Source organism: Eucyclogobius newberryi, unplaced genomic scaffold, assembly GCF_026437365.1.
Source record: "Eucyclogobius newberryi isolate DKJ021-1_F unplaced genomic scaffold, fEucNew1.0.hap1 SCAF_4, whole genome shotgun sequence".
In the NCBI taxonomy this organism is placed as follows: Eukaryota; Metazoa; Chordata; class Actinopteri; order Gobiiformes; family Gobiidae; genus Eucyclogobius; species Eucyclogobius newberryi.
The window spans coordinates 18,864,511-18,877,155 of NW_027316056.1; the positions used below are offsets into that span (position 1 = coordinate 18,864,511).

At 38.9% G+C, this 12,645-nt stretch overlaps 3 protein-coding genes across 3 annotated transcripts; 1 reads left to right on the forward strand and 2 right to left on the reverse strand.

The window, feature by feature from the left end:
- Positions 1-162: 162 nt before the first annotated feature.
- On the reverse strand, positions 163-3,582 carry cant1b (calcium activated nucleotidase 1b). Its single transcript, XM_072463300.1, has 6 exons — positions 3,502-3,582; positions 2,657-2,783; positions 1,425-1,958; positions 1,028-1,168; positions 743-946; positions 163-681 (listed from the first exon to the last, which is right to left on the reverse strand). Exons 1-6 carry the CDS (start codon positions 3,556-3,558, stop codon positions 311-313), a joined length of 1,434 nt encoding a protein of 477 aa, XP_072319401.1. The 5' UTR covers positions 3,559-3,582; the 3' UTR covers positions 163-310.
- Positions 3,583-3,812: 230 nt separating this feature from the next.
- Positions 3,813-8,077, reverse strand: afmid (arylformamidase). Its single transcript, XM_072462706.1, has 11 exons — positions 8,024-8,077; positions 7,624-7,714; positions 7,027-7,131; positions 6,913-6,961; positions 6,750-6,835; positions 6,609-6,681; positions 6,434-6,531; positions 6,287-6,365; positions 5,339-5,474; positions 4,627-4,731; positions 3,813-4,541 (listed from the first exon to the last, which is right to left on the reverse strand). Exons 1-11 carry the CDS (start codon positions 8,048-8,050, stop codon positions 4,512-4,514), a joined length of 879 nt encoding a protein of 292 aa, XP_072318807.1. The 5' UTR covers positions 8,051-8,077; the 3' UTR covers positions 3,813-4,511.
- Positions 8,078-8,432: 355 nt separating this feature from the next.
- On the forward strand, positions 8,433-11,846 carry tk1 (thymidine kinase 1, soluble). The gene is made up of 7 exons (XM_072462816.1): positions 8,433-8,648; positions 8,812-8,843; positions 9,888-10,001; positions 10,076-10,169; positions 10,253-10,342; positions 10,556-10,675; positions 11,417-11,846. The coding sequence occupies exons 1-7, from the start codon at positions 8,583-8,585 to the stop codon at positions 11,591-11,593; spliced, it is 693 nt and encodes a 230-aa protein (XP_072318917.1). The 5' UTR covers positions 8,433-8,582; the 3' UTR covers positions 11,594-11,846.
- The last annotated feature ends 799 nt before the right edge of the window (positions 11,847-12,645 follow it).

Here is a 12,645-nt window from a genome sequence, read left to right on the forward strand (position 1 = left end):
GTAAAATGGGTTACATGTTTTTCATCATGTAATATACATTATATCTATTTTTTAAATCAGGCATTTGTGAAAAGAAATTAAATGCATAATATAAATCGGAAAAATAGATTGAGCCTTTTGCTTAATTTATGTTAGTATTAAAAAGAGTGAACTAGATAGTACTGAAAATGAACTATGTCCTATATAAATCTATGGAAGAAAGTTGATTAAATGAAAAAATAAAACATCTTTAGGAGCAGGTTGGACAATGATGTTGTTCCAACATGAAAGCTGATATGTTGAGAGAGCAAACTGCCTGTAGAGACTCGCCCTAAATAAACTCTAATCCCTCATACTTTACATCTCCTATCTTTGTCTCAGGCATCAGCACATGGCCCTCCAGTGTGAATGCTATCAAATATGTCGCCATTTTGCCAGCATCTTCTTCTGATTTCAAGGCCACAATAATCTTATCCTCTGTGCCTGGAACAAATTTAAAAGAGGAAAAGCCATGGGTTGGGGTGAGTGGCCCGACTTGATTTAGTTTTATGTAGCTAAAGTCTGCGGGGCAGGACAGGAGCAGGTTTGTGGCTCTGCGCTCGTCCGCCGTTTCATCATAGCGTTCGTGACTGGCCCGACGAGGCAGGAAAAACCACTGCTGAAGGCTCTCGCTCCACACGGCAGATTCATGGATGAGATAGCCTGGAATAAACAGAGCAAGCTTAATACTTGCCACAAACGCTCATTAATTCTATGGTTCTACCTGGTGGATGAATCCCAGCAGCATTTCGTAAGCTGTTGTAATTTGGCACCCAGTTTTCATGGTGGACATCACCGTGACAACCAACAACCTTCACCCACTCGGGGTTGTTGTTGACCACCTCTCCCGATGTCGTGGTCCACTCTTTTCCCAGGCCACCCACATAAAGGTGCTCGTCCTTCACTGCCAGCCATTCAGCCTTGAACCCTGTGCACAAAGTCATGGCCAATGTGTTAAAATACTCCTGATTTCATCAGGTGATCATGTAACTCTCAGTCCTATGGAGACCTTTTGATACAGAGCCATCTCCGTCGGGCAGTATGACCCAGGGCACAGCGCGGCTCCCCTCGATCCTGAACACTACCCCAGTGCGATCGTCCACACTGTACAAGTGTCCATTGAACACAACCAGCTCCGACAGCTCCATCCCTAAACAATGCAATGAATAGACAAAGGCTAAGTGTCTTTACGCATTAATATAATGGTATCCTCATCACTTGTTCTGATTATGGGGTTCGCAGGAATGCTTTCAAATAATTAATAACTATGCTTAAAAAAAAGATTACTATGAAGATACATACAGATGTTATTTTCTTGCATGATGATGTGTCAGAAGTGATTGTAAAGGCTAAAGAAGCTGTGGGCTGATGTTAAACTAGGCAGTTGGATTAGACAACACATTTACCTCTTCCTTTCTCAGACAGATGACTCTCCAGAGTAACCATGTCTGGGTCCCACTCCACCTGCAGCCTGTCTCCAAGTGTAAGGTGTCCTCTTTTCATGTAGCTGAACCAGGTTTGCTCCTTCGAGCTTTTGGACGCCGTGTCCAGGTCTGCAATTAAACCAATCCGATAGCGAACGCCGTCCTTTGTCCTCTGTGGTGGACTCAGTGGATATGTACGATTATATGCAGGTTGCCCTCTCTGGTGTTGAAATTGTCTATGTGGATCTTGTCCATAAAAGTCATTCATTACGTCTTCTTGGTTGTGTAACTTGTGACTGTGCTGTGCTCTGTCTTCTGTCTGACATAGATATAACATAAGCACTAAAGCCAATGTGGTCACTGCAGCGACTGTCCGCCATTTTGGATGGTAGAGAGCATTTGAGGGGGCCATCTGTGAGGCGAAGGCCTTGGGCAAGCCTCTCATATAGACCAAAAGAGAAGATACAGATGATTCATCAGTTTCACTTTGAAGGCCACACTGAAGGTTAGGGCTTCCTGAAAAATGCAATGAAGAGAAAACTTTAATGTTTAACATAATTATGTTTTTTTTTCCTGCCATATAGGAATAACATACAATTAAATCACTTTAAAAAAAAAAAGGCAGAAGATTTTTGATTTGAGGAAATAGTATCCGAGTATCTTCAGCAGGTAAAAGGGAAAACACATAAACGGCAAAGAATTGCACAATCTTCTTGACTTTAACTGACTCATTTTACTCATTCTAATCTAGACAGGGAACAAACCCTCTGCTTGACAGATTAAGAACTGCTTTAACGTGAACAATAAAGCATGAATACTTTACATGAAAGAAATGCAATAACCTCACAATGAAACAATGCAATAGATGGAGCAACAAGTAGGTGTGTCCATTGTTCGCATGCATGTTAATACTCCCTTTACGCTCATGGCTTAAGGCGTAAAAACACATTTACCTCTGGAAATGACATGAAGTAGGCACACCGTGTACACTTGTGTTAGTCTATGCATGTCTACTCCAGTAACCTGTAACCTCTTACCTCTTTTCCTACAGCTAATCCTATAGTACACAGAGACTTCTGACACAAAACAAGTTGGCAGCAAACATTTGTGCCAGAAACAAAGAACTTTTTGTCCCCGTTGTAGGCCCCACAAATGCCTTGAACCCCTCCGCAGCACAGTCACACTGTAATCTCTAGAAGAAGTGAATTATTTACCCTTTCTTCGCCTCTCTGTAGATTGTTCTGTCATCACACTGTCGCTCCCCAGAACTTTATGCATCAAAAACATTCCTGGTCCCAGTGCCCCATAGGAAACGCTGATCTCTGTCGTTTCTTCCTTCTCCTGAAAATGCAAAGAAACGAGTTTGTGCTTCATTACAATAATAACAGGAAAAGGGAAAGCAGTCGTCTGTTAACATAATAATAAAACTGTTCATTATGTAACCTTTGAAACCCCTTTTCCCCACAAGTGAAACACCGTTAAAACAAGTTATTAACGCGAAAAATGACATCAGATTAGGGACAAATCAAACGACATAGAAAGCAGATATCATACATACAATTACATAATTATTACTCAAAAGTGAAAGAACTGAACATACTGTGCTTTAGACAGTCACGGTTACGTAAAGAGTCGTCATTTACCGTTATTCTGTAATAATTTCAACCCATAAAAGCTCTCTTTTGTAAAATAAATATTGTAGTGGAAGAGAACACCTAAACTCCATATGTTCAGCCTTGAAACAGAGCCACAAAAGTCACTGACATAAGAGTTGACTCCTCAGCATGGAGAACTTTAAATGTGAGCTTAAACGCGGCAAAAACAAACTGTATTTAACGTATAACTCAATGACACATACCTTATTTATCTTTTGCACGAATAAAAACAGCAAGAAACGCCTTGGGTTATTGTTTTTTTCAGCTCAGTTTTAGTCAGAACATAACGACACCCAGATGGTTAACGTTAGCTTACGTCGCTAGCAACTTCGATTAGCATTTCTCTAGCAAACATAACATAACTTAACTTAAATTTGGTCTGGATGCAAACGTGCCGCTCTTACCTGCTTAAGCGGACGATCGTGGACAAAAGTGATAAAACAGGCAAGGTATTTATCCATTTAGCCTCCTCTGGTTAGCTCCTCCCCATGGCTGCAGGTAAAACGACATGTCACCGCTAATGACGTCATGAAGAGAAAGTCATTATACTTTTTATGTGGCGATGATTGGTTAAATATAGTTGATTAATTAATAAAAATAATAATAATAACTAGTAGGCTATATTCAGATATATTTATTGTGATGGTTGTCAAACATAATAGACTCTAGTTGTAAATATTATCATGTTTTTTTTTTCCAACTTCCAAAAAAAAACAAAAGTAAAAGGCCAGTGTTTCACAATGTTTTTGTTCTAAATAGCTTTGTCTCACAGTCCAAGTACAGTTTAATAGGATCCATGCCATGAATAAGAATGTATTTGCTAACTTATCAAATATAATTGGATGAAACACAAAGCTCAAATTACCATACAAAAGCATGTAACTTGTCCTACAAAGTACATTTCACACAGATATTTTACTCAATTCATCATTCTTTTAAAATCTCCAGATATCTCCATAAATGCTCAATCCCTGATCTGGAAACACTGAAAACATTTACCTATTTACCATTTTTTCTCTCAGCAACCAGTACTTACATATAGTATATTTCCAGAGTAGTGTGGCTAATATAGTTAAATTCCCTGGGATAGTCACCTGCAGTGTGGTTGGGCTACATTCAGTTTATCATAGCCCTGCAACAGTAGCGATAAGATTAAGTTAACAAATATACATTTAAACACTAAACTTGACAAAATCAACATTAGTCAATAAGATTAGACAGTCGGTTAGTTTCATCATCAGCACAGGGTGTAAACATAGCCTACAGTTACAACATAGCCTTGAGTCACAGAAACGATCATAAATTAAACAAATGAATAAACATTAACTCTAAATACTACATGAATTCTATGTGATATTGTCACTGTTCAAAGGTGTTGATGAAAAATAGACGGCAAAGGCATTTCAACCTCGACTCAGCACTTGCCCATCATCTTCAAAAGAAGCTGAAATACGGAAAAGTATTACCGTGAATAACATGTTAAATTAATTCTCCTTAATTATATCGACAATTTTGGGCTTAATACGTACCTTGGTCAAGTGATAGTCCCCGTCTACCAAGCGCTCGATGATGTTGAAGTGGTCTGTGTTTGGCACATCCTCCAGTGTCACATTTAGACCTGAAGCCTCCAACATCTGCAAGAGTTCAGACGGCAGTTTGATTAGCACAGTAAAACAATAATATTGTGTAAAAGTGTAATGAAACAGTTTATCTCTTCACAATAAATGAAATAACCCCAAATTGTAAAAAATTGCATCCAACATAATTTGGTGGAGAGACAGAATGTAATCAAACTATATTAGTTATTAGTTATATTACTGCAGGGCTGTCACTAACAATAATGTTAGTAGTCAACAAGTCAGTGATTATTTTTTCAATTAGACAAACAGGTTTTATATTGTACATTGAGCCCTTTTAAAAATATTTGCAACCAAATAAAGGTTGAATTATGAAATATGGTGACTGAAAGCTTCTAGATTGAGAATATTTACAGATAAAGTGTGTTCTTGATGAAAATCTGAAAAAGTGTATTCTTTTCTGACATTTTGATTCAACAATGACACTGTCTATGTGGAAAAGGGTATTTTTGAATGTGTTTTACAGTTTGTATAGTCCAGACAGTTGTAACAATTACAACTATAAAAAACAATCGTAGTCTCTTTTTGATAGTTGACTAGTCACAATTTGTCTCTTAATCCTTGCAGCCCTGGTTGTATCGTCATTATTGTCAGAAGCACTGACTTTGTAGTATTCCTCAGACTGTTTGCGAAACTCTGGGGAGTCGTGTTCAGCCACAGCTACAACAATGTGGCAGCCTGATGAGGAGGTCTTCAGCTGCTGGACCAGGGTTGTGGGGCTGTTTCTCACGGCCACCTCCCTGACAACACAAAAGACTGAGGTGAAGTCACACACAAGTACATGCATCAACACGTTCAGAAACATAGAGAAATGTGTACTGATACTGTAATTAGACGCATATAAGCGACATCATCTAAACAGTGGGTACAATTACATGCATCCTGTACTGGTGTGAACAATCAGAAATAAATCAGATAACTCACATCAGCTGTAACTGTTTACATTAGGATTCAATATGAGTATTACAGATTTGGGTGTGCAAATAGTGTGCATGTAAACATAGGCAGCCATTGATATATGATTCACGTACATTAGAAACAGGATCTTATCCCAAAACACCATCAAGTACCTTAAAACATGTGTTTAGTTAGGCAAGTTAGAATATTAATAATAAAATAAGTTGTAATATACCTAAATAGTTATCAGGAAAAGTATATTGTGAGCACCTGTACAATTTTACATCTTAAAATATGTGTCTACATTGCAGATGGACAAAATTGTGTCTGAAATTAATATCTGCAAATAAAGCAAATACATTTAGACTAGATCATGGAGGAAACATGCACGCAGCAGAGAGCCACAGAGAATGGCAGTCAAGACTGTGAGTCGTTGAAAAAAGGTGCTTTTTTGTGAGGTTTGAAAGTGTCACACTTTAATTCAGTCTAAAAACCTTAATATCGTGTCTGTCACACTAAGTGTTAGTTATTGGGGGGTATAAAGGTAGAGGATATTAAATTGTCTGTTAAAAGGTCATTCTCAGGATAATGTGAGGCTTAAGTCTGGCCATAGTTTAGACATGCCGGATTCAGACCAAAAGAACAGTCAACCTACTCAGTCATTTTCAGAGGCTCGTTGACGTAGGTGAACACAACGGGTAGAATGTCATACAAACCACTGACGAGAAACGCGCCTGTCAGAAAAAACAGAACACAAATGACTGTGGGAAAAACAGTGCATTTTTATCTTTTTCAAGCATACCTTTTATTTGTGGAGTAATGCTATATTGGGACCAGTCAGTGGACAGGACCATTGCAGCCAAATGAGCCCCAGCAGAGTGTCCACAGATGAACAGACCACTTTTAGAGAAAAGAGACTGGGTAAATCTGATAATGTCAGTCATGTTAATTTTCTAAAAAAAAAAATCAATATTTACCTGATGTGGGAATATTGCTGCACAACAGACACCACGCTCTTGCGCACTTGTGAAACGATAAGGTCCATATTACCTAAAACACAATATGAATATATTTGGACATCAAGTAGAATTCAAATATGATTACATTTTTTGTTTTACCTTTGGGGGCTGTATCATAATCCACAGCCACAACCACCACTCCTTTACTGACAAGTGGAACAGCCATAAATCCGGACTCCTCTTTGCTGTTGACAAATATAAAACATTAGCATGAACATGGAAGAGTTTTCTAACAGTAACCAAGATGAACTATAAACTGTACCTAAGAAACTGCCAGTAGCCTCCATGTATGTAAATAACCAAAGGCATATCTATAAGAGAATAAAGTCAGTAAGTAAGATAATCGATATGCGTTATGAAATGAACCCAGACTAACCCAGAGAGTTAGTGCTGGGGATGTACACGTCCAGTCTTTCTCCATCGCCTTCTCCGTACGACACATTCAGAAGAGTCTGAGCAAGAGCGCGAGCTTTGTCAGTACCTGCAGAACGTCAAAGGAAGACAACACAGAGCATTTGAACCCACAGCTATTTGCCTCATCCTCACGGTTTGCCCCTCATTCATTGTCAGCTACAGGCATCTCAGCAGCGTAAAGGAGACACATGATCAGAATCAGCTTTAATTAGCTTTAAACCTTGTTATAATAGTGTTCCCTCTGCATTAGTTTGCTCAAAATTGTATTTAGATTGAGTCATGTATGTTTGAGTAATCTGTCCATGTTCAGAATAGTCCTGTTTCCACCTAACCCCTTCTCAGACTGGTTCTCAGCATGGGTTGTAGGGCATGCGTGGTGTCACTCTGATCACAAATGAATCAAATGTAGAGACAATAGAGCAAAAATAATGAAAAGTCTCAGCACACGTGTTTAAGTCTTTCAATCTCATTCTCTGTTGGCACTAATTGTCATAACAGTGACCTGGCCTGTTTTCAATCTCAAATGCAGTTATTGCCGTGAGGTTTTGCGGAGACTGACCTTCTTTCAAAGCCTTCACGTGGGCCTGGATCACTTGGTCCTCGGCCATCCTGTGGGACCAGCGGCTCGGGGAGAACTGCAGCTCCAGCTCCTGTCAGAACCAAGAGAAAGAGAGAGAGGGCTGTCACCTGCTACAGCGCCGCCATGAAAACACACGAACCCGCAAAACACCGACGACTGTTCAGTGGGTAAACAGCGCCACCCGCTGACCGCGTCGACGACAATCACCCACTGACCTCTCCAAATTTGGAACGTTCAACAGAGAACATGCAGAAGACTCGACTAGAATTATATCAATAGCAAAGAACAGCAAATGATTCAACATATGAGCGTTGTTTGATTACGTTAGTTGATCAATGATACAAACATATCCAAGAATACAACAACTATTTAAACTTACATCTTTCTTCATCGCGGTCCAATGCATGTTCTTCTTCTACAAATCTGAGTAAAGTCCTAAACGTAAAGCTGCCAGCTGCATGTGTGCTCTTCTCAAACAAACGTGCCAGACTTTGACTCATGAGTCGCTAATAATAATCATAGTCACCGGTAGGTGGCGTCTGCACATGTAAATATAAAGGTTTGAAGCCTAAATGTAGTGCTCAAATACGTGATGCATCCCCATTCCAACCATATTCTTGATACCATCAAAAGAAAGAGTGGCCACAAACTAAAGAAGTATTCAACGTGAACACGTATTTTTGGTACTTGTGTGACGTCCCAACACGAGTGATTTGATTGGCTTCCTTAGTCACGTGACTCTCTCTTCATTTCTATTGGTCAGAACAGTTCCGCTGTTGCTATAATTCTCTAAATCTGTTGCGAGCGCGCCACTTTCAACTTTGAGCTTTGAAACAGACGAATGCTTCGCTAATGCACCTGTAAATACTGTACATACGTTTTAAACCCTTTTATTTTTCTCTCTGCCTTGTTTACATTGTCTCCAAACTTCTTAAAATATGGACTGTATGGATTTCCCGAGAGTTTTCCCCAACTCTCCCAAAAAAGCTCGCGGACAGATACAGGTTTGCATATTTTACCTCAACTGCAACTTCATTAGAAAAGCTTACTTACAACTATATTATCAACCCCTTTTATGTCTGCTTAATGTGACGTTACCTGTCAAACGAATCAACGAGCTTAAATCTGAATTCTCCTTTCTGTTGTGCTCGTCCTTTGTCTTTACAGGTCATCTTTGGACCCATGTTTTCAGGGAAAAGGTGAGTGAATTATACGGTTTTCCATACATTACACATTATTTCATTTGATGTACTCACTGTCACTTGATTTCTAGAATTTAAAACAAAGCTAGCACTGAATTCCGCCAAGACTTCCCGCCAAATAACGCGCTACTGTTTATACAGGTTATGCCAGCAAATAGTGCTTAAACCTTTTTATTACAGACTTTTAGTTCAGAGTTAAGACACACCACTGTTATTGTCATTAAGGTGACAAATCTGCAAATCTATAATAACTTATCCTAAATAGTCATTGCCACGTAACTGAAGTGTTTGTTGTCCGATTCTTGGAGCTAGAAGATGATTAAAGCGAGCAAAATGATCACATTTCTCTGAGTAATCTTATTTTTTTGTAAAGTAGTTTTTGTAAATTTACCTAATAACGTCACAATGACTAATGGTTGTTTTTCATTTATTTATTGTTTACTAAGAACCCATTGAGATCAAGCCTGGGATAAAGTGAAAAATATGACAGCACACCAATCATAAAAACATTTACCCAATGAAGAGACATTTAAGAACAAATGAAAACAGTCTATAATTAAAAGCACATTTTTTATTATAATATTGTTATCTTTCTTTAAAAAAAAAAAAAAAAAACTGCTCAAAAACCCATCGATGATTCTTTCAATCAATTGATTAGTTTAGAATGCAAAAGTCACATGATGAAAACATTTTTACTGAATTTGACCAGATGAAGCTGAAGTGAATAAGTTTGAGGATCCTGGTGGAGCACATTTATGGACAAAATAGTGTTTTAATCAAATATACAATATGAACACATTTTCTGGGTCATTTTATGTCAACTTCGCATCATTAAACTTCTTGTCTCAGCTCATGGCATGTTTTGTAACCTGTGTATAGACCAGTATTAATAATGTAGTTGACAATTATTTCAATAATCTATTAACTTGCTGCAGCTCTACATTGAATTTTTTTGTTGACTTTTACACATTTCTGCATACGAGTCATTACCTTTAACCTTCTGTAACAGCAAAGTGAGATGCCTTTTTGATTTCCTTGCAGCACTGAACTGATGAGAAGAGTGCGGCGCTTCCAGGTGGCACAATACAACTGTTTGGTGGTTAAATATGCAAAAGACACTCGCTACTCTGACACAGGCATGGCTACACATGATAAGTAAGTGGTTATCAATAACACAGAGGTTTCTTTTCTCTCCACCGATGCTTACTCAGTCTCGTTTGGCATTTTAGGAACACTATGGACGCGGTGTCTGCCAACAGTCTGGAAGACGTGCGTACTTTCGCGCTGAAAGCCTGTGTCATTGGGATCGACGAGGGACAATTTGTGAGTACATCATAGTTACTTCGTCCACGTCACGTTCTGTGCAGAGTATGTTTTGAGTTCGGTGTCCAACTTGTCTGTTTTAGTTTCCAGATACTGTTCCGTTTGCGGAGGAGATGGCTAATTTAGGGAAAATAATCATTGTGGCAGCGTTGGATGGGACCTTCCAAAGAAAAGTACGATTTTTCTTTGTCAAATACAGTAAAAGTTAAGGCACAAACAGAAACTCACTGTTGCCCCAGACATCAAAAGCACTGCACCCCTCGTGGACGGCTGGAAAAAGACGAGCTTTCACACACCGATGCACATTCATTTGTCGCTGTAGTGTGAGTGAGGCAGAGTATGTTGTGCTGATTGTTTTCTCTCTGCGTGTTTGTGTTTGAATGCAGGCTTTTGGGAACATCCTGAATCTTGTCCCCCTCGCGGAGAGCGTGGTCAAGCTTCACGCGGTCTGTATGCAGTGTTATAAAGAAGCTGCCTACACAAAGAGGATTGGAGCAGAGAAGGAGGTGAGGACACGGCTAAAATATACTTTGTTGTTTAATAGGGCAGAGCGGTGTGGCCTGAATCCTCTAAATAGAATGGACAATGTCTGAACGATCTAACTGACTCAAGACAACATAATACAGTAGCATCTATAATATTTGTACTAGGTTTATCATAATTGTGAGTTCTGCGTCCACTCCTTCATCCCTATTCAGTCATTATCAGTGTAGTGTTTACAATTATTAGCAGGCAGACTGCTAATAATTGTTACTCCAATCAAGTCAGAGTTGTGAAGAGAGTAAGTTATATTTTAAATTTTATTCTGCAAAGCAAATTACAATACATTATGAACAATATGATACGGTTTAGCGCTAATTGTTATCTTTTATTACTATACCACATTTATTGAGGACTTAAAATGTTTTATCATCAAATCACAGCTGAACTGAATTGAATTTTCTATGCTTGTATCCATGGAGATGTTACAGCTTTGCCTACAATGTTTCACAGAAGGGCATTAAACATATCCGTCTCCATGGAGAAAAGCAGGCGCTAAACCCTCCACCAAAGAAGTTACACAGGGCACGTTTAAGATCAAACGCGTCCATATGTTTCAGAATTATGAGAATCTGGAACCGTCGCCATAGTGATTAACTAAATCTGTCTTTTGAATGGGAAAATCAAATGTTTCCTGTCACTTCAGGCTGAAACCCATGAATAGAAGGATATTTCTGGACATGAAATCTAATGTTTGTCTGTTTCAGGTGGAGGTGATAGGAGGAGCAGACAAGTATCAGGCCGCGTGTAGAAAGTGCTACGGAGGGTTGGCGGGCAAGGAGAACAGCGCCCCCTTCAGAGAGGAGACTCCACAACAAGCACTGGAGGGAAAACTTCTGGATGCAAGCATTCCCCGAAAACTCTTCTCGAGTTTGCACCTCTGAGTCCAACTTGAACTTTATGAATGTCATTTTTATGTGCCCATGCAATCATTTAAATTATTTTTTTAGATTTAAAACTACACCTCTGTCTATTATAATGTTACACTTGTTGCGCCTCATTTAATGTTGACGATTAAAGGCACTTGGTTACTGGTTTAAAGCCTGTGTATGTGCACGTGTAATTCAACACCTTCAAGTGCTTTTGATGACCAAAATAACTAGTATTCTGGCATTCACCTTCTACATCTGCAATTTGGGAGGGGAAAAAAAGCACATTTCTTAGATGCATAAAACAGACAAAAACAAGTGCATCTTTGCAGCCCTTCACTCACCACATGTTTATGTGCCGAGTGAGTTGAAGGCTCACTGTAAGGGCCTATACTTCCCTCAGAGCCTGGAGCATGAGTGCAGCTGATTATGTTAATAAGTCACTGCTCAGTCAAATGGATAAGGTCTTTTGAGGAGTTATCGACCTACCGTTCATTCTTGACTACTTGTCCTGAGACGTTTAAAGGTCATAAAACGCAAACTATTCCTGCAAAGATAAACTCAAACATTGTGAAAAGGCCTCTTCACACTTGTACTGCTCTAACACTAACACAAGTTAAAAGTATTGTATTCACTTAAATGATTAGTTGTTTCTACTTATTCAAGTTTATGTCAGTAAACTTAAAAGGTGCAGTGTAACTTCTGGAGGGTCTGCCACCTACCTGCCAGAAATGTTCCTCAGTATGGCATTAAACCCAGCCATCTTGCATTTTTTTCCAATTAAATTTGTTTAAAAAGAAAAACACACCTTACTGTAGTAGCCTCACTTCTCCAATTTTGATAATATCTATGGAGACAAGCAGGTGCCGAACCCTCAGTTTCATAAAGATGGACTAAAATGTTTAGTTTTTTATGGCTGATGTTGATAGTTTTCAATCAGAGCAAGCGATGGAGCTTTGCCAAAATATTGAGCAGATTTGAATCAATTTCCCCCAAAATTATGATCTGAAATCAAAACAAATTATTCCCAACCCTATGTTTTTGTGCCGTACCTTCAAACTAAAGTG

Excerpts from the sequence above, each read along its gene's own strand:
- cant1b (XM_072463300.1), bottom strand. The coding sequence starts at position 3,558 with ATGGATAAATACCTTGCCTGTTTTATCACTTTTGTCCACGATCGTCCG. Across the intron at positions 1,959-2,656 it reads TACAGAGAGGCGAAGAAAGG|GAAGCCCTAACCTTCAGTGT; the intron begins GTAAATAATTCA and ends TGCATTTTTCAG. Across the intron at positions 1,169-1,424 it reads TCTGTCTGAGAAAGGAAGAG|GGATGGAGCTGTCGGAGCTG; the intron begins GTAAATGTGTTG and ends TGCATTGTTTAG.
- afmid (XM_072462706.1), bottom strand. The coding sequence starts at position 8,050 with ATGCATTGGACCGCGATGAAGAAAGAT. Across the intron at positions 7,715-8,023 it reads GGACCGCGATGAAGAAAGAT|GAGCTGGAGCTGCAGTTCTC; the intron begins GTAAGTTTAAAT and ends TGGTTCTGACAG. Across the intron at positions 6,682-6,749 it reads TTATGATACAGCCCCCAAAG|GTAATATGGACCTTATCGTT; the intron begins GTAAAACAAAAA and ends ATTGTGTTTTAG.
- tk1 (XM_072462816.1), top strand. The coding sequence starts at position 8,583 with ATGGACTGTATGGATTTCCCGAGAGTTTTCCCCAACTCTCCCAAAAAA. Across the intron at positions 8,649-8,811 it reads AAGCTCGCGGACAGATACAG|GTCATCTTTGGACCCATGTT; the intron begins GTTTGCATATTT and ends TTGTCTTTACAG. Across the intron at positions 8,844-9,887 it reads CCCATGTTTTCAGGGAAAAG|CACTGAACTGATGAGAAGAG; the intron begins GTGAGTGAATTA and ends ATTTCCTTGCAG.